This window comes from Syngnathus leptorhynchus, chromosome 19, assembly GCF_054491065.1.
Source record: "Syngnathus leptorhynchus isolate UIUO chromosome 19, UIUO_Slep, whole genome shotgun sequence".
In the NCBI taxonomy this organism is placed as follows: Eukaryota; Metazoa; Chordata; class Actinopteri; order Syngnathiformes; family Syngnathidae; genus Syngnathus; species Syngnathus leptorhynchus.
In genome coordinates this window covers 1,939,798-1,962,433 of record NC_141213.1, presented here as the reverse complement: position 1 = coordinate 1,962,433, position 22,636 = coordinate 1,939,798, and the positions used below count along the sequence as shown (strand labels likewise).

Sequence of the window (22,636 nt, the reverse complement as noted above, 5' to 3'; positions counted from 1 at the left end):
CTTTTTCGACATCTGCATTTATATCGATACTAATGACGGCAGCACTTAGGGCTAACCACAATATTTGATGTTATTTTAAGGCTGGCCAGGCAGATCAAGCACTATCCATATCACCACGTGTGTGTCTCATCTAGGTGGGATTGACTCCCAAGAAGAAGAGGGCAGATGGCCTCACCCTACTTCACGGGGGCCGCAGTGGGGATCCACTGTGCTCCCGCGGGGTAACATATTCCAGCCCCCCCTGAGTCCCTCCAACTCTCCATTCATCATGATAAGACAAGTGAGTGTGCTAAAAACATGATGGCAGGTAGAGGGGGGGGCTCCATTCACATGTATTAAGGGCTCCGAAGTGCGTGTAAGGCCGACACTTGCTTTTGTCATTCGACTTGTTCCACACTCTTCCACGCAGGTTTCCTCTCGGCATGCGCCTCACAAAAACCCTTTTGTGCTGAGACTGTTTACAGCACTACATGAGGTACATGAAGCAAAAAAAATATTCATTTTTGATGGACCCTTGCAGAAAGTTCCTCATTGGACAATACGTGTATTATGACCATTGGCTTTTGGTGTTGATGGACCCTTGCAGAAAGTTCCTCATTGGACAATACGTGTATTATGACCATTGGCTTTTGGTGTTGTTCTTAAAGGTTTGTCCCTAGTGTTCCCACTTTGGCCACTGAGAGCAAAGAGTACTGTAATAGTCCTCCTTTTCTCGAAAATATTCACTATCGCTGATGTTTGAAAGATGTAATACCAGTGTTAACCACAGGGTGGCAGGCATCGTTAAACAGCGCTTCCAACCTCGAAGTTGGAATTGTGAAGAAGAATGCCTCATTGATTTCAACATCAGGTACATTTCTTTTTTGCCCCTGCTTTGTTGGCTCTTTGTTGACATTTATGTCTTCCAAAAACATGGATAAACTGTTTTACATTACATATATGTACTTTGTGTTTCAAGCACGCTTTTGTGACGGGCAAAGGAAGAACTCAGGCAGGACCAACTTTGACTTTTCACACAGGTGAGTGAGTGAGCCATCTTAATCCTTTGGGGATTTAGATGACATATAGGAAAACATAATGTAGGAGTAGAATATTAAAATCTTTAAGTAAGTTGACTTTTGTGAATAGACACAAAATGTGTTTCTGCACTAAATGTTGTTTTTTGTTCAGCCTCTTTGTGCCATTTTTGAATGGAATTGTTGTTTGCTAGCCAGTCAATGGTGATTACCATTAGGCGTTAGCATTAGGCTAGCTGTTTATCTTTTACATACTACGTACAAAATCTGCCTTTTTAAAGGCAATTTCTTTTTCCAAATACTTATTTAGTAGTATCAGTGCAGTTGAGGGGCACGTGTTGGCCCCCAAGGGAAGGCTTTGCAGCATATGGACACTACACGTCCTGCATGTCCCTGCCTCTCTTAGTGCGGTTAATCCCGCCTAAACTAAGTCCATTTACACACATGCACTCACGGATGTGCACAAATCCGCCCCCATCACAGCCTCAGTGAAGGATCCAATTAATGACGTGTCTTTGATTTCCAAGATGGCGTCATCACGAATGCAGTGGTTGAATGTTGTTGACTTGATGGCGACCCTCTGAGAAAATAATTCAAATCAGAGCATCTTCTGTGTCTGAAATGAATATATTTTTGAAAGGACCAATTGGATTTGGCTAAAATAGAATTGCATTCGAGAAAAGAGTATAAAAAATGTCATAAGATTTAGTCGACTAAAACTAGACTAAAATAGTCCTGGACCATTCTGACTTAAAAAAAAAAAAAAAAGAGGTGACTAAAATGTGACCAGACAAAAAAAAGAACTTGACTAAAACTAATCTTATATCTGATATCTTGACACAAAGACTAAACAAAAACTAAAACAAGTAGTGAGCTGCAGCTTTTTTCTTTGCTTGTTATATTTATAATCACAACTATGACTATTGTTACTATATCAATGCCAGAGTGACCCCCCCTGCGCGCCATTATTGAACACCTTAATCAGTCTGAGGATGTGAAAACATCCACTTGACCTCATGTGATACAAAGCTGTTGCCAGGCAGATCATTGACCATGACCATTCGCCCCGAGGGAGAGCAGGGGTTAAAGGTGAGAGTATCCTGAAGGGCCTGTGGTGTGTTTAAGGTTGCGACCATGCAAAGCCCCTTGCTGAAAAATTCATGATCCCTTCAAGAGCCTCTAATGTACACTAACGGCCACTTTACGGCCTCGCTCGCATAGCCTAGCCTAGCCTAGCGTCACCTCCCGCTTGCTAGCTGGCTAGCTGCCTGCTTCTGGGTGTCTAACCTGTTCCCACCAAAAATGGTCTGATTTTTTTTATTTATTTTTCCCTCCTGTGTTGGACTATGATCGTAGGGGCATCCTGGTCACGTGACGTCATGCTTACTCTTGTGTGGTCGGAAATCGGAGCCCCTTGTTGGGGACGTATTGATTTGTTGGGATTGGCAGCCTCCATTAAGGTTGACAGCTGATAGCGAGATCCTCGAGAGCCAGGGTGGAAGTAAAGGTTTGCTCAATGAAGTTTGGACATTTGTTTGAATGCTTCACGCCGATAAAGGAGCAGCGGAAAGAAAGCCTTTATGACTTCATTTGTTGGACGAGTAGCACAATGTTATTTGTAAAATGTGACCATTTTTTTTGTTTGTTTTTGGCGCGTCCACAGTCGAATTTGATTGTTAACTCTAAACCTGACTCCATAGAATACTCAGCACATTTTGACACAGGCCCGAGTAACACTCGGCCTACAAATGCAGATTCCGGACAAAGTTGATTCATTTTGAAGGTTCCTAAAGAAGCTTTCTAACGGCTTAATGTGCAAATGTGCACAGCGTGGTGTGTTTGACCATCCCCATTGTGTTTACCCCACCGACGGTAAAGATGCCATATGCTAAATGAGCTTGTGTTACAGCTCTGGATGCAAGGTGGTCACACACGCATGCCGGGATTAGGTTATGTCAGCAATATGCGAGCCGTGAAAGCTCTATTGATCTGTTTATGCTTTTTTTTTTTTTTTTTTAAAGAATCTGATTCATACAGACAGTTGGTGTTGATTTGTCTTCCGGACATCGCGTCAATTCATTAGCGCTGTTGTGACATTTCCATCCCCCCCCAAAAAAAACTCCATCAGCACATTTAATTAAAACAGACCAGGGAAAAAAAAAAAAGTTAATAGAAACAATACATCCAAGGACAAGAGCGCTATTGAGCGGCAAGCTAATAGAAGTCACAGATGACGGCCCTGGCTGGAGTGCATACGGTAAAAGCAACTCCATATTTCTCATAATGTGCATCACAGCCGGGTGGAAAAAAAGGGGGAAAATGCAGAGGTTAGCAATAATTTTCTGCACTTGAGACAAATTTCTCTTGCGGGGATTGAATGTAGCCACTAAGTGTGCATTCACGGCTTGGAAACGTCGCTCTTAGTTGCCTTTTGAATGGCTTTTATGATGTCAATTCTTCAAATGTCCCAGCTGAAAGCTTAGTGGGAAAAGTTACTTGGAAAAACATATTGCTAAATGACCTCATGGATGGAAATGGTGTAGTTTCTCTGCTACTGTTTAGTGTGGTTGAAATAGCAAAAAATCTTTGAAACTATTGAAAATCCCAACACCATAAAAAAAAATACTAAATTATTATTTTTTTTTGGGACATACTGTTTTTTTTTTGTACCTTCACCCATGTTTTAAGAAAATGTAATGTTTAATGTTCTATTGATGACCTTCTGAGTCTGCCTCTGCTTGTCGTCGTCTTTCAGTCGGTCGGGGTTGGACGATCCGCATGTCGAGATCAATGTCTGGCAAAATGGAGCCCGCTCACATTAATGGCGTGCATCATCCCTGCAGGAGCTTCCACTTCCGTCAACACAGATGGAGGCCAAAGAAAAGGTCAGTGGAAACATATTTATGTTATTCATGTGCCCACAAAAAAAGTCTCAGGAGCCCATTTTGATTCGAAGCGGCCATTTTTGTTTTTTTTGATCATTTTGATCAATTCGGTTTCACTGAGCCACATGAATTATGGTAGACGTGTATATCATGAGTAGAGCCATAAAAAAAAAAAGTCTCAGTCAAATCGGGTGACGCTAAATTGCAGTTTTAATTTGGATGACTCGCCCTCCTTTGAATAAGCGTAGAGTCAATGTAATAACTCTGCTCCCAACATTCCATCAAGTCGTGATCGATATCGCAACATGCGGAGAAAGAAAGTCTATTATGCGTGTTCCGTTGCCCCGTTTCATTCAGTCCTAACGTAATGTCACCTTCAGACATGTCGAAACTTCTCGGCACGCTGAAGCGCTTCCATTGGTGGCTAAATGATCTTCGATGATGAGCCCTGATTCGTGAAAAGCCCCAGTGAAGCGGGCGGTTCCCATGGGGAATGAGGTTTTTTTTTTTGTGACCTTTCCTCATCTGCCGTGTCTCCTGGTGGTCTTCCAAGTAAAAGGAGACGGGCGGGTGTCAAGTACTGTTGTGTTTTTTGTTTTTTTTTTTCCCCTTGAGATTGGAATGCTCCGATTTGTTTCGATTGCGTTGGAACTTTAGCCATCTCGGACTGAGGAATTTACTTTTAAGAATTTTCAATGTTTTTTTTTTTTAATTAGACGAATGTAATAAATAGTGAATGCAATAATGTCACCCCAAAAAAAACTTTTTATAATGTGGTTTTATGTTACATCGAATAATACATCAAATGAAACAAAAGTAATCATATTATTTGGATTATTTCAAATAATAGAGCCGTTTAAATTTCATGACAGGTATGCTAAACAACCTTAACAAGTTTAAGCACGCCTGCCATGGCTTGGTCATTATGTGATTGAATGTATTCATTTTTTTCAGTCATTCCAAAATATGGAAGAGCCACACCATAAAAAAATCTGTATCGCCATTTTTTTTATTGCTCGTTACCATTAAAAATGTCACGGTGTCAGGTACGATTACAAAAACCAGCGTAAGAAAAAGAGAAGCTTTTAAGCCTCTGCAACTGAGCCTAATCCATCCCAATCAATATACCTGTACTCCTCTCCATATTGGCTACATGGGCTAATCATGTGTCTCTCCATCACACTGCCCCTCTTTGCGTTTCAAGGTCCGGCACGTTATTGATCGTCGGGGCGGGGTGGCAAGTAAGTTAATAAGCTTGGGAGTCATCCATCAGCGGGGTAGAGACTGGAACAGAGCGCGACAGTCTTAATCAAGTCATCAGCCGCCGTCGGGCATGACCACGGTAATTAAAAACAAAACGTAAAAAGAGTCAAGAGAGAGGGAGCGAGGAAAAGGGAAGAAGGGATAGGGAACGTCCTTTTTTTTTTTTTTTACAAGAGCTTTATTTCACTTGAGTTAATCAGGAAATACGATCATCCGGGCGATCCGTTGGGTGAGCTCGTGACGGGCCAATCCGTTCGGGCTGAAACACAAACGACCTCGCACACTTTTTCCCTTCGTGGCCCACACGGGCCAATAAACACCGGGGGATGTATTTCAAGGGGTGAAGCCAAAAAGGATGAGCTCACACTTTGTTTGCTAACAAGCAAATATATAGCAGAATATATTATTTTGTTCTCATAATACACACCCCGTCTCCAAGCACAACAAAACATACACAAAAAAAGCAACAGGGGGTCTGGCTAATGAGAGTTGCTAATCCCGCACGTGTGTGTGTGTCCCAAAGTCAATTACAGCGCGAGGCCTCCGCGGATACGTTAGCCGCTTGTGATGGGCGCATCAGCGGGTCGATGCCCAACAACCACAGAGGGTTTGTTTAGGACTTGCGATCATTAATGTGTATGCCGCGCTGCAAACTCTCTCTCGCTCTCTCATACACACACACCATCATTATTGGCGGTCGCTCGGGACGAGTATGACTGTCTTCTTCTCGAGAAAAAGACGCCCGTTTGTGACTTTATTTAAAGTGGGGAGACTGGTGCGCAGACAGCCATCACACTGTCCTTGACAGATCAGGGGGTCAGAATCCAGTGGTATGGAGACCAAGACGACTGGTGACCCTTTTCTGCTGCAGCCTTCATCCGCCTGGTCCACCGTTGAGGTCGTCACTATTTACCCATAGCTGGTTTACCCACAGCCGGGACACTGGTTAATGGACAGTAGGGCGTGTCCACACACCGGTGGTCCTACACGCTGCATCTCTGGGGTCCACTGCTGCTCGGAGATCCTTCACAACTTAGCCTGGGACAGCAGGGGTGCCAGTTGCCGTGTGTGGCCACCAGGAGGCATGTGCAAGTCTTGGCAAAAGCAGAAAAGTGGCAAGCAGAGGCAGCACTCACAAACTACAGCGTTGTAATGATTGACAGAAAGCCATTTGAATGGGATTCAATTCAACCCCCCCCCCCCCGCCCTAAAGTGCAACATGGCACACTTCGGTATTTGCCTTACAGTGCCTTTTAAAAGTTGTACCCATTGTGAGGGCCTGTGTCGCCGGGCTAATTACGCCTCTTTTTGTGGGAAGCACACTTCTCCTGAGTGTGTGTGTGTGGGGGGGTCGAATTGGTTGGGGGTAGTGGTCATAAATGAAGGAGCAGGCACGTATGGCCAACAATGGATTCACAGGATTACTGCTCGCACAAAGAGTCTTGCAGTAATTACATTTCAATGACTCCAGTTTTGTGTGTGTGAGTGAGTGTGTGTGTGTGTGTGGCCGAGTATACCATAAATGTTACAAAATAAAATCCCAATATGAAATACTTAAGTATTTTCATTTACTTATTTCATTTAATCACAATTCATCTTTCGGTGCAGCTCCCCTCCTCATAGGAAACCTCAGCACTTCAATATATTTTAAATGAGATGCAAGTCAAAATATCAATTTAAAAAAAAAAAAATCTACCTTTTAAGCTTTCCAAGCACCTAAATGAAACTTTTTGTTACGCAACACCTCTCGGATTGCGTCAGTTGACACTGAGCAATGTAACTTTTGATTTGGCTCCCATTAGGTGTACTTAATATTATGGCTTGAATCGTAAGTTCACCTCACCTGTTTGCAGCCTTTGATAGTCCCTCTGCGCTTTCTTTCCGGGCCTCGGACTGATTATCGGGAGTGGTCCTCTGTTTACAGTCCTACAGCAAGGCCCTCGTTAGCGGGATGAGCCAGCCAGAAGGACCCACTTCAGGGGTTAAGACAGCACACGAGCATACATACACTCATTTGGGGGGGGGCTAAGGCCACCATGAGAGTGATAGTTGAGCTGGATTGATCCCTGATGAGTGTTTTTTTTTTTTTCCCCTCAATGCATTTAGCTCATTTGAAAACTACCAATTACAGTATGTATACATTGTGGGTCATTTTCAGAAAAGGTTGGTCAATAATAGTGCAGACACCCCTATCCTACCAAAAATAAAATAAAACTTAACAATAAAATGGCTGCCTCATCATGGCACTTTGGTTTACAAGTCCCTCTGGTGTATTGCAACAACATAATAAGCATTGACAGTTAAGCCAACTTGAGTGTCAAAAGACGAACGATGTGTGAGAGGAAACGGATTTCTGAAGACACTTAAATTTGTCCGTTTTCATGAAGAAATAGCTGAAACATCAATTCAGATACAAAAATGTAATTTAGAAAAAACAACCGAAAACGTGATGACATGTGACGTGTGCCTCCCTCTATCGGGCAAAAATGGAATTGCATTCATGTCGAATCAAGAGGGAGGAAAGGGGATTAAATGGAAAACAAGAACAATGCTTATTGCATCCAAAATGGGTTTATTTTCATTTATCCCCAAGATCCTAAACAAAAATACAAAAACTATATTTTTATAATTTGTAAATTATTACTGTATCTTTTGTGTGTGTGCGCGTGTGTGTGTGTGTGTGTGTGAGTGTGTTTATCAATGAAAACGACCTCGGCGGGACAGTATCGAGCGCCTTCTTGTGGCCGTTTTTGTTGTTTTTCCAACCAGAAATTGGAATGAGAATGGGAAAAATCGCCATCAATGTTGCACAATGATAAGCCAAATATCTCAATTGGCGAAGATAGGTATTTCTTTAATCACAATTTTCTTGCATTTCTTTTGCAAAGTATCGGTCTTTGATATCAGTACAGAACGGAGAAGTCGTACTGATGGAAAAGCAGAAAAGTTGGGGACCACTGGTGTAAAGGATTCAATTTCTGCTTAAATTGTGTATTTTCTCGCGTAGCTTTTATGGCAAAACTATTCAAGAAGCCAAATTTCCTATCGGCCCTAGGAGGCGGCAGCAGCCCCGCGCATAAGGAGCCACATTTCCTATGGGCCCTGAAGGCGGCAGCAGCCCCGCGCATGCGCGCAATCTTAAACGTCATTTGTCCCACACCATTTTGAAGTACCGAGCGGGAGGACGTGTTGTTTTGTTGTCGGAAGTTGACGGTTGGGGACTTAAAACGAGCACAAATGAACTGGAATAAATATCTCTCGTTTTTATTTCGAGACGATGATAGAAATTATTCAATGTAGAGATTCAATTCAATGCTTTAAACCTCATGTGCCGCTAGTGTAACCGCTTGCTGGTTTGCGAACGTCGAGTTTCGCATTTGAATCTCCCTCTCTCATTCACTCACACACAGCGTTACAGTAAATAAAAGGTCAAATTAATATTTTTGATAGTTTGGTTTTTACTTTCCTAAATGGACGCTACGACTTGTTTGAAGTCTCTGCTGCTCGCCACGCAGCAGTATGAAGGAGGGAGGAATGCTCAAAGTACAGCACAGCTTCTTAAGCAAATGGAGGTGACTCACTTTTAAACCTCTTGTGTCATTTTCTAAGTTATGATAACTATATTTCATGGAACAAGAAAGATTCCAAAGATTTTGTTCAAAATGGTAGCCTTTGTTTTTTGTAAACATTCCATTCTACTACAGTCCAGTGCCAACTTGAATTCAATTAATTTTCAACCTTATCTATTTCTCTACAAGTTGTAATTTTTTTTTAATTCTCATAAACTTGATATGCATATCACCAAACCATAATGTGGTACGCAAATTTTACATTTGATGAAAAGAGCAGAGACATTTTTGTCACAGTTTTTAATGTTTGCAGGAGATTTCCAACCTCAAATGTGAGCAGCTGCTGTCTTCAGGTCAGCTGCTACCCACCGAGTGTGTTCGCAGGCTGGTGGAGCTCACCGGTAACGCAAATACAAGTCCCACCGTTGCCGGTGCCATCTTGTCCCTGCTGACGCAGCTTGGTACTGTCCATTTTTTCTTTAATCTATTTAGTTTAGATAAAATTCTGGTGGAATAAATCCATATTCCAATACGTCAACTCATTGCAGCTTGTGACGATGGCAGCAGGAAGATCTTACACTGTAACTTCAACCTCACCAGCATCCTGGCTCTGCTTGTTCATCGCCACAGCACCACCCCTGGAGACCCTTTAGTACTGCAGGTTAGTCATTTCAGTCGATTATATTACAATTTCATCACGGGGTATACGTACGTTGCAGACCGTTGCTGGCATATTGTAATACTGCTATGTCTGTGCAAAGAGTTTACAGTTGCTCCAGAAGATAACCTACAGCACTCGCATCTTCCCGTCCTCGAACCACGTCAACGAGCTCATCGTCTTCCTCGTGTCCAACATGTAAGACGGACATACAAGTGTACAGATGCAGCTCACAAAATGTAAATACACTAGGAAAGCTAATTTCATTTCAGTTGTTCAATACAAAAGGTTTTTAAAAAAAATCATGAAACAAAGGATAATACTTTTCAGAAGACAAATTTCTGTAAGTCACTAGTAGAAATAATACAGGGGGTCCTTGGTTTGTGACGTTGATCCGTTCCTACGCTACGACGTAAACCGAATTTCGGTGTAAGTCTGATCAGCAAAAAAAAGGCTTTAACCTACAAGTAAAAAAAAAACTTTGTTCGTCTATCTGTATACTGAGTTTCAATTTTTCTTATTGAGGTGGACCTTACTCCGTGTGTGCGTAGCTCATGTTTCACTGCCAACCCGTCACACAGAATTGAAATCTTTTCTGGCAGCCAGTCCCCTAGCGATGACATCATCATGCCCTGCCTCGGCCTGTTAGCCAACCTTTGTCGAGATAACCCCGCCGTGCAGACTCACATCAAGTCTCTGGTCAGTAGTGATGGTTCTTTTGTGTTTTTTTTTTGCTGTAGTGACCTCATCATGGATTGAGGGGGTGGGTGTAAAAAAGTGAAATGGAACTGAACTTTTCTTCATCCAAAAACAGGACAACGTGAAGCCGTTTTATCGGACGCTGATCACCTTTCTGGCCCACAACAGTCTGACCGTGGTGGTTTTCACCTTGTCCATCCTGGCCAGCCTGACTCTTAACGAAAAAGTCGGAGAGAAGGTGGGCGGGTGTGGGAACGGTTGCCATTTTGGTAGACTTTTCTGATTGTAGACTTTTGGTAATTCTTGGTGTGTTCGTGCCTCTCAATTTCTGTGCATGTTGTTTGTGTCCAAACTTTCGATATCGGTTTGTGTTTTCATCAGTGTTTTGTGTGTGTGTGTGTTTCCTCGTGTATGTGTGTTTGTTTGTATGTTTTGCTGTATGTGTGTGTGTTTCCACCACAGCTCTTTGATGCCAAAAACATCCACCAGACCTTCCAGCTGGTCTTTAACATCATTGTCAACGGTGACGGCACACTTACCCGAACGTATTCTGTCGATCTTCTGGTTGATCTGCTGCAGAACCCCAAAATTGCAGATTATCTCACAAGGTACAAGACACACAGATACACACAAAGGCACAAACCCCTCTAAAGCGGTTTTGTCGTGGTCCGCAGGTACCAGCACTTGCCAGCGTGTGTGTCTCAAGTTTTAGGACTGTTGCATTTAAAAGATGCCGACTCAGCAGCCAAAGTGAGTTATGTGTATGCACCTTCATGCATGACAGTTCTAGAGTTCCCCTGGAGCTTGACTGTTGTGCGTCCGCAGGTCCTGGAGCTACTCCTCGCCATGTGCAGCGTGCCGGGTCTGCGCCCACTGCTGTGCCAGGTGCTGTGCAAAGCGGCGGGACCCAAACTCACGGCGGCAAGCCGGAGGAAGGCGGCGGCGACTGAGCCTGGGCTGGCGCTAGTGCAGTGGATCAGCTCGCCCGTGGATGGTGCCGAGACCTGCTCACTGAAGGCGCTGCAGCTGCTCACGGAGCTGATGGAGGTTTGAATTAAGTCATCAAGTGTCATTTTCCACATGTTTGAGAAAATAAAAATCTGACATTTCATTATGCATGTAATTGCCTTTGCCCAGGAGGCATTGGGCGCTGCCAGCATGCCAGACAGCACTGAGAATTTTGTGAGGATGCTACTTCCTGTCCTGCTGGACTTTGTCAAGTCCCTGGACCCGCCTGCCAAAAGAGATGCTCACCTGAGACAACACTGCAAACGCGTCACTCGCGTCAACAGCCTGCTCCTCGATATCCTCGCCATTCGCTCATAATTGTCCGGTAGTGTTAAACCCAGCAGAGATGTCCAAAGGTACAGCCTTGTTGAGTTGAGTTTTGGTTAGGCCCTGACACTGACCCTTGGGGAAGTGAGTGTCATCTTGGTCCATGTATTGTTTGCTTTGTCCAAAAGCCTTAACCAGTCCACTTATGTGCGGTAAGGACACCACACGGGCACTGGTGTCAAACCAGGTGAGCGCACATCAGTGCCTCTTGCAGGTAGAGACACTGCTCGCCTGTTGTCATGGCAACAACCCCTTGGCCTGCCTTCCCCCGGGCGCTGACAACAATCTCAGGTCAGCCAATCAGGTCCAGGAGTCTTCTTCACTGTAAGATATATGATGATGATGATACGTGTCTGTGTGTGTCTAGTCAGGTGTGTGCCGAGGCTCTGCTCAGCACCTTGGTGCTGATGAGCAAATTGCGGCAGCAAGTCAAGGACATGGAGACCGGCTTCTACCGTACGTTGCAGGTGACTTCCTTTTTTTTTTTTTTTTCTTCTTCCTCTCTCTGCTTCTGCAACATCATCACCTTCAACCCCCATCGCATGTTCAGGACCAGAGGATAGCTACGCCCCTCGCTCTGGCCCTGACCTCGCATCACAGAGCGCACGTGCATACCGGCCTCGCTCTGCTCTTGGAGGCCACGCCGCTCCCGGACTTCCCGTCGCTGGTGTGAGTCTCCAGCTGTTCAAGAGGATTTCAGTTCTTTAGTGATGAAAACCTGCATCGACCAGCTAGCAGCCAAGCATGAGCCATCAATTATACTTTGGCCTAAAGTACACTGAGTACTGTTTACAATCGTGGAAAAAACGTGACTTTTGTCTTCCTCCAGCCTCGGGGACAGCATGGCCGCCAATAATGCTTACCGGCAAAGGGAGGCCGAACATACCGTCAAGCGTATCCCTGTGCAGGACTTCCCGCCTCCTCGGACAAACAGCAGCAGTCTGGACATATCCGGGGCATCCAGCAACATCCACGGCTTAGTGGAGAAGCTCCGCGGCGGCTTGGAGGTCTTAAACGCATTTCCTGTAGGCTTCCTGTCGCTTTTTGATAGCATGGCATTGAAGCTGAGTGCTGCCCCCTTCTGGTTTGTAGCTGCAGGAGCCGGCAAAAGATGCCCATGTGTCTGACATCATCGACGTCTACGAGCAGAAGCTCGCCGCCCTCGCCGTAAGTCATGAGAGACTCCTGACGTTGGTGTGTTTTTTACCATGACAACTAGGGTTTAGTCCTCAGTCTAAAAGAAGCACATGCAGGATTGCAATGATTGACTTGGAGGCCTGATTTGGCATTTGATGTTCATTAAATCCTAATCTGACCTTCAGTCTGAGGAGAGTCGCCTTAAGGACCTGCTGGAAGCAAAAGCCGTGGCTCTGTCTCAGGCCGACCGCCTCATTAATCAGTACCACTTCCAGCTAGCTCAGGCCGAGGCCGAGGTGAGCACTTTTGTCTTGTGGCACCTCCACCCGTAGAAAGAAGCCATTGTAAATGGCGATGAAGTCTAATTTAGCATCTGTGACGTAAAGGCTCGCAAGTTGGCCAGCCTGCTGAAGGAAGCGGAGCGGCGGCGTGAGTCCCTTCAGAGCGAGCTGGCCATGCAGCTGGAGGAGGCGCAACGCTCCAAGGCCGACACGGAGGAACTACTACAACACAACGCCAGACTGCAGCTGGACTCGGAGGAGCACCAGGCCCTCAAAGCCGCCTACAACTCCCTGCTCCAAAGGTCATTTCCATATAATGGACGATATAAAAGTTCCTGGAATGTCGGGACTGAATAATTCACTTAATTTGAAAAACCTTTACCTTCGTCACTGCCTTGGTAGAGGTAATGACTGAATGATGCGCTTGTTGTCAGGTTCAATGAGAGTGGGTGTCAGTTGAAGGAGCTTCGGGCGGCTCACGCCAACCTCAACCAACGCAACGACACGCTGCGGAAGAGCCACCAAGCTCTGCAGCTGCAGCATGAGAAGTAGGAGACTTGTCCAAATGTTTGCATGTCAATATGACATATCTTCAACTAGTCAGTCTCTTGTGTTAGCATTTTGGTTCATACTGTTTGCTAGCATTTCAGTTGACTTTATAGAAGGGATTCCGATGCTAGCGTTGGTGTTTGAGTAGTAGCATGCCTAATACTCACTGGGCTCGCACATTCTCGTCAGGGTTGTGTCACTGTTGAAGGAGAAGGATGAGGAGATCAAGTCGCTGCATTCAGACATGCAGTTGAAGGACAAAGATATAGCAGGTCAGATGCGATTACGCTAGCACATTTGCAGTAGCATCAGAATTCCGCCTCGTTGAAGTCATGTTTTGGCGTCAGAGTTACAAGGAGAGCTGCGGACGGCGGCAGACAAAGAACGAGGGAAAGAACAAGAGAGGCGGGAGCTGGAGGACACGCTCGAAGCTTTGAAGAAAGAGCTGACCAAGACGGAGCAGTCCAGGAGGGACGCGTGCATCAAGGTAAGCGTGACGTCTGCCTTCCCGCCAAGCTTCCCGGTTCCATGCTGGTCCCCCCCGTGCGCAGGCGTCGTCTCTGGAGCTGCAGAAGAGTCAGCTGGAGGCCAAGCTCAAACAGTGCGAAGACGAGCTCAACAAGCATTCGACCATGATCGCCATGATCCACAGCCTGAGCAGCGGCAAGAAGAACGACGTCAACCTCTCGCTGTGACACTCGCCAACAACCGTGAACTAAAAACTAAATTAAGAAATGACAGTCACAACAAAAGTAACACAAGCTGAATAAAATATGTGTCTCTTGTTTTTAAATAACTTTGTTTTAATTATATAGCAAATAAATATGTACATCATGACTGCTGTATTTGTTGTGGAAAATCATTCCAGGTACGTATGACTTTATCAATACTTGCTTATTGAAGTTGCCAAAAGGAATGCGTCATTCTTATCATAAGTATTTGCGTTAAGTTAAGCTCTGAATTTTACCGGTCAGCTTTTGAGTTGGCATTTTGGGCATAACTGCAAAACCTTTTGACCACGCTTGTCATTCAAGTTTTCAAATAAGTTCAAAGTGTGACTTTTATTGAGTATTGATGCAGCTGTTGTGTTTTCCGGGACAGAGTGACCAAGTGCTGCTGCTGCTGCTTTCTATTTTCTGCCGCGTCTGTTTCTGCAGCTGCTGATTGTCAATCAAAGGCACTTTGGCAAAAGGTCTGAAAGAAGACAGACGGACAAGGTCTTTCCGACAAAACTACAACTCAACATGAAGCTCTTTGCTGTGTTCCTGCTCACCTTTTTCTGGCCTGGTTAGTTTTCTTTTGTCTTTCAATTGCTCTGTCATTAAAATGCGTAGGGACTTCCTGGTTATGCTGGAACAACTAGTATGTGTGTTATGTTTACATTTTGTAGTCCTCTGTAAGTATTATATTGATGCGAATATTTGTCAAATTATGTCTCATTGAAGTCTGCGTTTCGGATCTTGGGCTATCAAACTGATGAATCTAGATTTGATTCAAATGAAGTCGCAACGTAAAGATGAGTTCAATATTGAGATGTTGCACTTAAAGACAGTTCAACAAATTTATATTGAGGTGTTTGTTGTTTAATTCTATTGGTGGCAAATATCTGCAGCTTGGTGGAGGTTTGTGTGCCTGGCATTTGAGGTTAGCAAGTAGGAAGCAGCTGTCACGTGAAATTGGATCGCTTGAACGTGCTGGAGGCTCTTTGTGTACACCAATGCTTCTCAAACTGGAAGTCCGCAAAAAAAATAAATTGAAAGTACATCCTATGTAGTACTTAGGGATTTGGGTGCTATTAAAATATCTAAGTCGTGTTACTCTAAATGTGTTGTTTTTCTACGTGTTATAATATATCAACGCTAACCTTGACGTGCGTGTGCCTAGTGTGCTGGTGCCGGAACGAAGAAGAGCGCCTGATCAACTACCTGTTAAAGGAGCGTGGCTACAACAAGGAACTGCGTCCCGTGGAGAGACAACAAGACGTGGTTGATGTCTACCTCGCACTCACGCTCTCAAACCTCATCTCTTTAGTACGAAAACACAAACGTCGGCTGGCTTTATTGACACTGTGACAGCAAAAGCCATTTGAGGTCAAGGGTTACTTTGTGTCTGCTTTTATGCTAGAAAGAAAAGGATGAGACCCTGCTCACCAACGTCTGGATCGGCCACGTGAGTTCTTCTAGTCGAAGCACAGTTGCGCTGCCGCCCCGCGCGTTTGCAAAACTTGCCGTCTTTTTGGGCGCGTTTACACCAGTCGTGGAAGGACTACCGTCTGTCGTGGAACACCAGCGAGTTTGACGGCATCGATATACTGCGTCTGCCGACCAACTTGGTGTGGCTTCCCGAGATCGTCCTGGAAAACAAGTGAGCACTCATTTCATTCATCGTTCCAGCCTCCACTACCCACAAAGTAGGGGATGAGTTTGGAATCATTCACACACTCCCGACTCGCTCTTGAGGGATTTTTAGTCGACATCTAAGTGCTCTGTAAGAAAAAAAATACCTTTCTACGGTAGTTCTTAAGGAGTCTGTCCCCTTTTCCTCCTCGCCCAGCAACGACGCCCAGTTTCAGGTGGCCTACTATTGCAACGTGCTGGTTACCAACGAGGGGGAGTGCAGCTGGTTACCACCCGCCATCTTCCGCTCATCCTGCTCTATCAACGTCAACTATTTCCCCTTCGACTGGCAGAATTGCACCCTTAAGTTTACGTGAGATTCCTCATTGATATGGTTTTTTTTTTGTTTATGGTAAACCCAGCTCCATCCCTTGTGTGCAAACTGACCAACCCCTACAATAAGTGAAAATAGAGATTAAAAAAAAAAAAAGAATAGTGTTGCACCATCTAGTGGCTGACAGTGGAATTACACTCAAAATACTGCAAGAACTGCAAAGTTGACGGTCTTTGTTGAGCTGCTGTGCGCATCTCCCACATCGTTGCAGCTCTCTGACGTACAACGCCAAAGAAATCCGAATGCTACTGAGCACCGACGGCGACGATCACAACACGTGGACGGTCGAGTGGATCATCATCGACCCGGCCAGCTGGACGGGTGAGCGCCTCGCACTCTTGGTGCATCTGATTCTTTGTCGACGTGACGGATGGGCACCTCGGGACTCTCTGCTCTGATTGGTTGTCAGAGAACGGCGAGTGGGAGGTGATCCATCGCCCGGCCAAGAGGAACACGTACAAACACATTCCCATGGAGAGCAACAAGCACCAAGACATCACCTTCTACCTCATCATCAAACGCAAGCCGCTCTTCTACATTGTCAACATCATCATCCCCTGCGTGCTCATCTCCTTCCTGGCCTCGCTCGTCTATTACCTGCCCGCAGACAGTCCGTCGGCAATCTCGCGCACTTCACTGACATTTTCTTGGCTCCTTAAAATGTTGAATTGTTTGTATGTGCATGCACGCTAGGTGGTGAGAAGATGACTTTGTCCATCTCCGTGCTGCTCGCTCAGTCTGTCTTCCTTCTGCTGATCTCTCAAAGGCTTCCGGAGACTTCCATCTCTGTTCCGCTCATTGTCAAGTGAGAGACACACACTCATTGTGTACGTGTTTTTTTATTTTTATTTTTTATTTGATTAATTGTTGATGTCTCAGGTACCTGATGTTCATCATGGTACTGGTGACAGTGGTGGTCTTGAACTGCGTGGTTGTCCTCAACCTGCACTTCAGGAGCCCAAGCACACACATCATGTCCGAGTGGACTAAGAGGGTAACACACACGCACACACACTTGTGTTTGCATGACAGTCTAATACAGTAGTGTCCCCCTGGTGGCCAAGGCGGGAATCCCACTCAGCGGTTATCCCTCTTTGTTTCTTTAAATTATAAAATGAAGTGCTACTTTCCCTTCCTAAAAATACAAACCCGAAATCTGTTGTAGTCCAACCAACGCATTTGTCACAGTTGTTCTTGGAGCGTCTTCCCCGTCTCCTGCTCATGTCCCGGCCAGCCGAGTCGGAGCCCAACTGGGACGGCGGCATGCAGCGGCGCTCCAGCTCAGCGGGCTACATCACGTCGGCCGAGGAATACTACAGCGTAAAATCCCGCAGCGACTTAATGTTTGAGAAGCAGTCGGTGAGACACGGGCTCATGACTCGGCCCACGCACGCCACAGGTATGCAAACGTATACGTTAGTCGATCACAAAAACAAGCCAGCAAACGCCAACTTAGCCAGTCAACAGTTGACTTTTTTTTTTTTTTTTTTAACCTAGTCCTAATTTCTATAATTCATTTTCATCCCTCAGTGAAAAAGGTACAGGAGGATGGCGGAGCCACCGAGCAGCTGTACGGGGAAATCAAGCCGGCGGTGGACGGCGCAAACTACATCATCAAACACATGCGCAATAAGAATGACTACAATGAGGTGAGCGTGTCATCATCATATGTGGAAACGCCATTTATCAAACACAGGTTCCCATTTAAATGAATGCCAAAAAAAAAAAAAAACACTCCGCGTAAACGAACAAAGGCATCTGACGTGTTGTCGTTATTCCAGGAGAAGGATAACTGGAGCGGCATCGCTCGCACTGTGGACCGGCTCTGCCTCTTCCTCGTTACCCCAGTCATGACCTTGGGCACCATCATCATCTTCCTCATGGGCCTCTACAACCACCCACCACCGCTGCCCTTCGATGGGGACACTCACAATTACAGAGAGGACAACGTGCGGCTGCTGTGAAATGTGCATGTACACACACACACACACACGAATATTCAACAAATATTCTGCTTTCTTTGACTTGTGTGGGGTTTTCCCTTTTGTTTGAGGTGGAAAAAAATTATATATATTCATAAGAGAAATAATTTTTTTTATATTTTTCCTCACTGATCGCAAATGCTAAAGCTGGTCAATATTTCCAAGAACATGACTTTAATTTTGCAGCCTCGTGGAACAGTGCTGCCTCCCACAGATCAGTCTTGGTACTACGGCAGCTACAAAATAGTAAAAAAAAAAAAGTCAATTTTTATGTATTTTATTGTCTTGTTTCAATAAGTAGTAACATACTTATTTTTTTATTTTTACTGTGTATCAGCGTCTTTTCCAGGATAAAAGTCATACTCTTATGTAGCCTAAGTTCCATTTTTTTACATGTATGCTAAAATAGGGTGTTCTTCCCTCATCATATTATTTACATTTTATCTCCCTTTTGCAAAATAAGCAACTTTTTCATTCATATAGCATTGTTGTTTGACATGGAACGTAGTCCTTGGAAAATTGTAGCCATTCCGCTCATAAACCTAGCATACCTCTGCCTTAGGACACTAGACAGAAATTCAAGGTTTAGACTTTCAGTGACTTCTTTGTCCGTGTCATTCGCTTTCTTCTCTTGTTTCTTGGAGTCGTCGTCTTCTGGTATCTTTGGCGATTTGCGCGACGTCCTCACTAAACAAAAGACCACAGCGCAGTCAGGATCCAATAAGCTGTCTCTCCCACATCATCGTTAACTTGGCTCACTCACTTTTCCAGATGCAGAATCCAATTATGGAGACAGACACGATCAGCAAGACACCGATTAAGATGGTTATACCGATCAGTACTGGAAGCTTTGAGTCTTGGGGGTAGAAGCATGTTGGTATTGTTATTTGAACTGTCACTAATATTCCATATGACAGGAAACGATGTAATCACCTGGTATGACAACGACATCCGTCTGCGTGATGTAGGTGACTCGAGACGTCCGAACCTCACAGGTGTAAGTGCCCTGGTGGTCAGGAACTACATTGGGTAGCTTGAGGTACCGCCCAGCAGAGTGTCCGTTCATCACGTGGATCTTCCAGTCCTCTGAGAGCATCAGATGGCGCTGCATGCCGCTCACCTTCATCGATAGGATATGCTCCGAATGACGGAACCTCCAGATCAGGTCGAAGGTTTGGACCTGTGTGGGAAAACTACACGGAATCTTCACCTCGGAGCCGGACTGTGTTTGGATCGCATCTGCAAAGGAGATTTGAATGAGATTCCCCCAAAAAAGTTCAAATGAGGAGGTCTGGTTAAAATGTCTGTACCCTCTGTCCTGAGTCGAGCTTTTTTGCTGTTCCGCTCGCCGGTGACCTCACATGTGAACTCCACATGGATGCTTTCGTCCGCCTTCAGTTGCAAGCAGCTCTCCACGTTATACAGACTCAACTGCGTCTGCTCCACATTTGTTTTCTTCTCAAAAAGCGTGTCTGCCATGGGGGGATCTGTGGACCAATCCAGCGTGGGAGGCGGGTAGACGCCGTCAACTCGGCAGAACACAGCCTTGTCACTCAACTCCATGCGGACATCCCGGATTGGAGCTGACACCCAGACGACAACAGGTCAACACAACAGGTGCTCGAAGAGAAGGACGGGTTAAGTCAGGAACTTATGAAGACAAATTTGAATGAGGATATTTGAACAAGGTTTAGAGAAGGATTGAAGAGGAGGATTTGAGGAGTTTGGTTTTCGCATGATAGGTCTCATCTTGAGTAGGTTAAAGCCAATCACTGGGAACTTTGAATCAGAAGGGATTGAGAGTTTGGACAAAGAACCTTTGGATTTATAAGGGCCACTGGACAGTCATGCATTCATTGTTTTCATGTCTTAACATAGAAAAGGCATCAAGTGGCACGTAAATCTGTCAGTTGTTAACAGAGCAATGGAAGGAAATGTTAGTCTCTTCCAAGGTTGAAAGCAGGGTTAGCAAGTACAAAGAGAAAAAGCAATAGGCCTAAAATTGAACCCTGCGGAACCCCATAAGGCAGCAAAATCTATCAGGACTCAGAACTAGCAAGACTTGAATGCAGTTTTTGTTTGCTGATGTACACAAGAGCGTTTGTGGGCTCACCTTCCACATGGAGGTTGATGTAGAAATCTTGACTGCCTTGAAGGGTTCCCACATAGCACTTGTAAATCCCTTCATCTTCAACCAACACGTCCTTGAGCAGCAGCGATGCATTCCCCGCTGATATGTTTTCCTTAAACAACGACGTTCTTTCCCTGAAATGCTTGCTCTGGTTTGCCATCTGATCGGTGTCGTAGTAGAAAGAATGAACCTTAACCGCAACGCCCCCGGGGGGTTTCCGGATCCAGTGGATGACCACCTCATCTCCAACATTGAAGCTAACCCCTAAAATGCAGCTCGCATTCCAACGACACCAAACATCCCTGATGTCTGCAAAACATTGACGCAGAGAAGTTTGATGGAAGCCATTTGATGCGTTTTTGGAGAAAACACTTGTGAAGGTCCTTCTTACCTGCCCGGATCAGCTGCCATAGAAGAAGCTGGACCACCAAACCCACCAAAGACATCCTCGTCTGCATTATATCCTTGCTCACTGGCAGGACTTGTTGTGCAATGAACATGTCGACTGACAGCATTCCTCTTTGTTTTGTTTTTGGTTTTGCTTTTGGCATGTAAACACACCCACCATTATTTTCTTTTATTTATTTCCTTCTTCATAACTCTAATGATTAGAGTCTCTATCAGATTAGAGTCTAATCGGATCATATCAATTTAAATCTACAAATTCCAATGGAAGTACATTTATGTAGGGGTTATGTAGTCCTTTTCCAAAGCTAAATTGATTTTTGAAAAATACCAGCCACAAAACAGGAAAGAGAGAGTCATTATGACAACATAAATTTATTTGATTTTCAACCAAACGTATTCAAGAATTTTTATTCGCCATGTTTGAGCGTGCCAAACAAGGAATTTGACTTCGGTACATCACAGTCAACATTTAGGTGACTAAAAACACTCAGGACATGTGAAAATGACAAATATTCTCAGCCATCCCCTGATCTTAAACTCCCACGAGGGCAAGGAAAAACTCAAAACTCCGACTAGGGGAAATGAGAAACCTTGAGAAGAGACCACAGATGGGAGGGTCCCTCTTCCAGGATGACCAGGTTGCAGTGGATCCAGAGAAGACACATAGTAGAAACAGTGTAGACAATCCAAAAAGGTGTGGAGAGCTGGATGTTGTAATGTACAAACAAAGCGTAGCTTGAGCAGATGGATATAGTCCTTGAGTCAATTGAAAAAATATATTTTAAATTGAAGTGCACATGTTCAAAAACCAGCCTCGGATGAAGTTGTTCTTGCTGAGTTGCTTTCATCATCCTCCTCCTTTTTGATTGCGATTCCCAAAAACTGGAGAAGAGACAACAATTCAGTCAGAATCTGCTTTAGCTCATCTTGTCTTATTTTACCTTTAAAGCCGAGATATCCATGGATGCCGAAGGACCCCAACAAAAAGAATCCGAATACGCCGAGGACGATATAAACCGGCACCAGAGGATTTGAATCTGATGAAGGGATTTGTGGATGTTGATCACTCACAATTCTCAAACTTTCACAGGGGGGGGGTGCAATTACCTGGTATGACGATGACATCAGTCTGCGTGATGTAGGTGACTTGGGACGTTCGCACCTCGCAGGTGTAGGTGCCCTGATGGTCGAGCACCACGTTGGGCAGCTTGAGGTGCCGCCAAGCCGAGTGTCCGTCAAGCACGTGGATCTTCCAGTCCTCCGAGAGCGTCAGATGGCGCTGCAGGACGCTCACGTTCATGGATAGGATGTGCTCCGAATGACGGATCCTCCAGATCACCTCAAATGTATCCACGTCGCCCGGGAAACTGCATGGAATCTTGATTTGGCTGCGCGGCGAAGTTTGGATGGGATCTGCGAGAAGAAGATTTGAAGTGGACCTTTCTCAGGAAGATTCGGAATGAGTCTTGTGTACCTTCTTTCTTGAAATGAGCTCTTTTGGTGTTCATTTCATTGCTGACTTCACATATGAATTCCAGGTCGATGCTTCCGGCCGCTTTCAGTTGCACCCAGCTTTCCACCTCATAGAAACCAAGTTGCGTCTGTTCCATCTTTGTCTTATTGTAGAAGAGCCCGTCGTCCGTCGGGGGGTGTGTGGACCAGACGAGCGTGGGCTCCGGGTAGATGCCGTTAGCCCGGCAGAACACGGCCTCGTCGCTCAACTCCATGCGGATATCCTGGACCGGCGCTGACACCCAAACAAAACCAGCAGTGTTAGAGTGGTGCTCACGCTAACGTATTTGCAAGAACCACGCGAGAGACAGTATGCCTTTTGAACACTTGCAAGTGGAGAAATCATTCATCACTGATCAAACTAATCTATCAACCCTAACAAGCAGTGTGTCAGCACAACAGCAATTTACAGAGACAATGAAACCATTTTAATTTCACGGACGTCAGGATGAAAAGGTTTGAGCAGACAGTTTCTGAGGAG

The 22,636-nt window shown here is 45.0% G+C and overlaps 3 protein-coding genes across 7 annotated transcripts; 2 read left to right on the top strand and 1 right to left on the bottom strand.

Annotated features, from left to right (window-relative positions):
- The first annotated feature begins 788 nt into the window (after positions 1 to 788).
- On the top strand, positions 789 to 14,229 carry cip2a (cellular inhibitor of PP2A). Of its 5 annotated transcripts, XM_085939106.1 has the most exons (23): positions 789 to 850; positions 959 to 1,019; positions 3,772 to 3,901; positions 9,047 to 9,194; positions 9,282 to 9,394; positions 9,495 to 9,589; positions 9,973 to 10,090; positions 10,206 to 10,328; positions 10,472 to 10,698; positions 10,765 to 10,840; positions 10,916 to 11,137; positions 11,228 to 11,393; positions 11,569 to 11,716; positions 11,793 to 11,892; positions 11,976 to 12,094; positions 12,255 to 12,450; positions 12,518 to 12,592; positions 12,748 to 12,858; positions 12,949 to 13,145; positions 13,278 to 13,391; positions 13,582 to 13,664; positions 13,740 to 13,879; positions 13,944 to 14,229. In XM_085939106.1, the coding sequence occupies exons 3-23, from the start codon at positions 3,884 to 3,886 to the stop codon at positions 14,085 to 14,087; spliced, it is 2,733 nt and encodes a 910-aa protein (XP_085795232.1). In that variant the 5' UTR covers positions 789 to 850; positions 959 to 1,019; positions 3,772 to 3,883; the 3' UTR covers positions 14,088 to 14,229. The 5 variants fall into 5 exon arrangements, with proteins under 5 accessions (XP_085795232.1, XP_085795229.1, XP_085795231.1 ...); XM_085939103.1 differs by lacking the exons at positions 789 to 850; positions 959 to 1,019; positions 3,772 to 3,901 and adding an exon at positions 8,063 to 8,736; XM_085939105.1 differs by lacking the exons at positions 789 to 850; positions 959 to 1,019; positions 3,772 to 3,901 and adding an exon at positions 8,067 to 8,736 and having other exon boundaries at positions 9,994 to 10,090.
- Positions 14,230 to 14,336: 107 nt separating this feature from the next.
- On the top strand, positions 14,337 to 18,227 carry chrnd (cholinergic receptor, nicotinic, delta (muscle)). The gene is made up of 12 exons (XM_085939108.1): positions 14,337 to 14,679; positions 15,277 to 15,422; positions 15,517 to 15,561; positions 15,647 to 15,756; positions 15,946 to 16,101; positions 16,334 to 16,443; positions 16,532 to 16,732; positions 16,816 to 16,927; positions 17,002 to 17,116; positions 17,311 to 17,521; positions 17,653 to 17,771; positions 17,904 to 18,227. Exons 1-12 carry the CDS (start codon positions 14,637 to 14,639, stop codon positions 18,084 to 18,086), a joined length of 1,551 nt encoding a protein of 516 aa, XP_085795234.1. The 5' UTR covers positions 14,337 to 14,636; the 3' UTR covers positions 18,087 to 18,227.
- A 24-nt stretch (positions 18,228 to 18,251) lies between these two features.
- LOC147041553 (uncharacterized) lies at positions 18,252 to 20,717 on the bottom strand. The gene is made up of 6 exons (XM_085939109.1): positions 20,627 to 20,717; positions 20,218 to 20,544; positions 19,415 to 19,687; positions 19,038 to 19,343; positions 18,868 to 18,960; positions 18,252 to 18,791 (listed from the first exon to the last, which is right to left on the bottom strand). Exons 1-6 carry the CDS (start codon positions 20,691 to 20,693, stop codon positions 18,580 to 18,582), a joined length of 1,278 nt encoding a protein of 425 aa, XP_085795235.1. The 5' UTR covers positions 20,694 to 20,717; the 3' UTR covers positions 18,252 to 18,579.
- Positions 20,718 to 22,636: the final 1,919 nt, after the last annotated feature.

What these genes read in the sequence shown, in the direction of transcription:
- cip2a (XM_085939103.1), top strand. Translation starts at nt 8,635, where the DNA reads ATGGACGCTACGACTTGTTTGAAGTCTCTGCTGCTCGCCACGCAGCAG. An exon ending in AGACTCACATCAAGTCTCTG is followed by an intron (nt 10,091 to 10,205) that starts GTCAGTAGTGAT and finishes ATCCAAAAACAG; the next exon opens with GACAACGTGAAGCCGTTTTA. An exon ending in TACAACTCCCTGCTCCAAAG is followed by an intron (nt 13,146 to 13,277) that starts GTCATTTCCATA and finishes GCTTGTTGTCAG; the next exon opens with GTTCAATGAGAGTGGGTGTC.
- chrnd (XM_085939108.1), top strand. Translation starts at nt 14,637, where the DNA reads ATGAAGCTCTTTGCTGTGTTCCTGCTCACCTTTTTCTGGCCTG. An exon ending in CCAACGTCTGGATCGGCCAC is followed by an intron (nt 15,562 to 15,646) that starts GTGAGTTCTTCT and finishes CGTTTACACCAG; the next exon opens with TCGTGGAAGGACTACCGTCT. An exon ending in CGACCCGGCCAGCTGGACGG is followed by an intron (nt 16,444 to 16,531) that starts GTGAGCGCCTCG and finishes ATTGGTTGTCAG; the next exon opens with AGAACGGCGAGTGGGAGGTG.
- LOC147041553 (XM_085939109.1), bottom strand. Translation starts at nt 20,693, where the DNA reads ATGCAGACGAGGATGTCTTTGGTGGGTTTGGTGGTCCAGCTTCTTCTA. An exon ending in ATGGCAGCTGATCCGGGCAG is followed by an intron (nt 20,545 to 20,626) that starts GTAAGAAGGACC and finishes AATGTTTTGCAG; the next exon opens with ACATCAGGGATGTTTGGTGT. An exon ending in GGATGTCGTTGTCATACCAG is followed by an intron (nt 18,961 to 19,037) that starts GTGATTACATCG and finishes TCTACCCCCAAG; the next exon opens with ACTCAAAGCTTCCAGTACTG.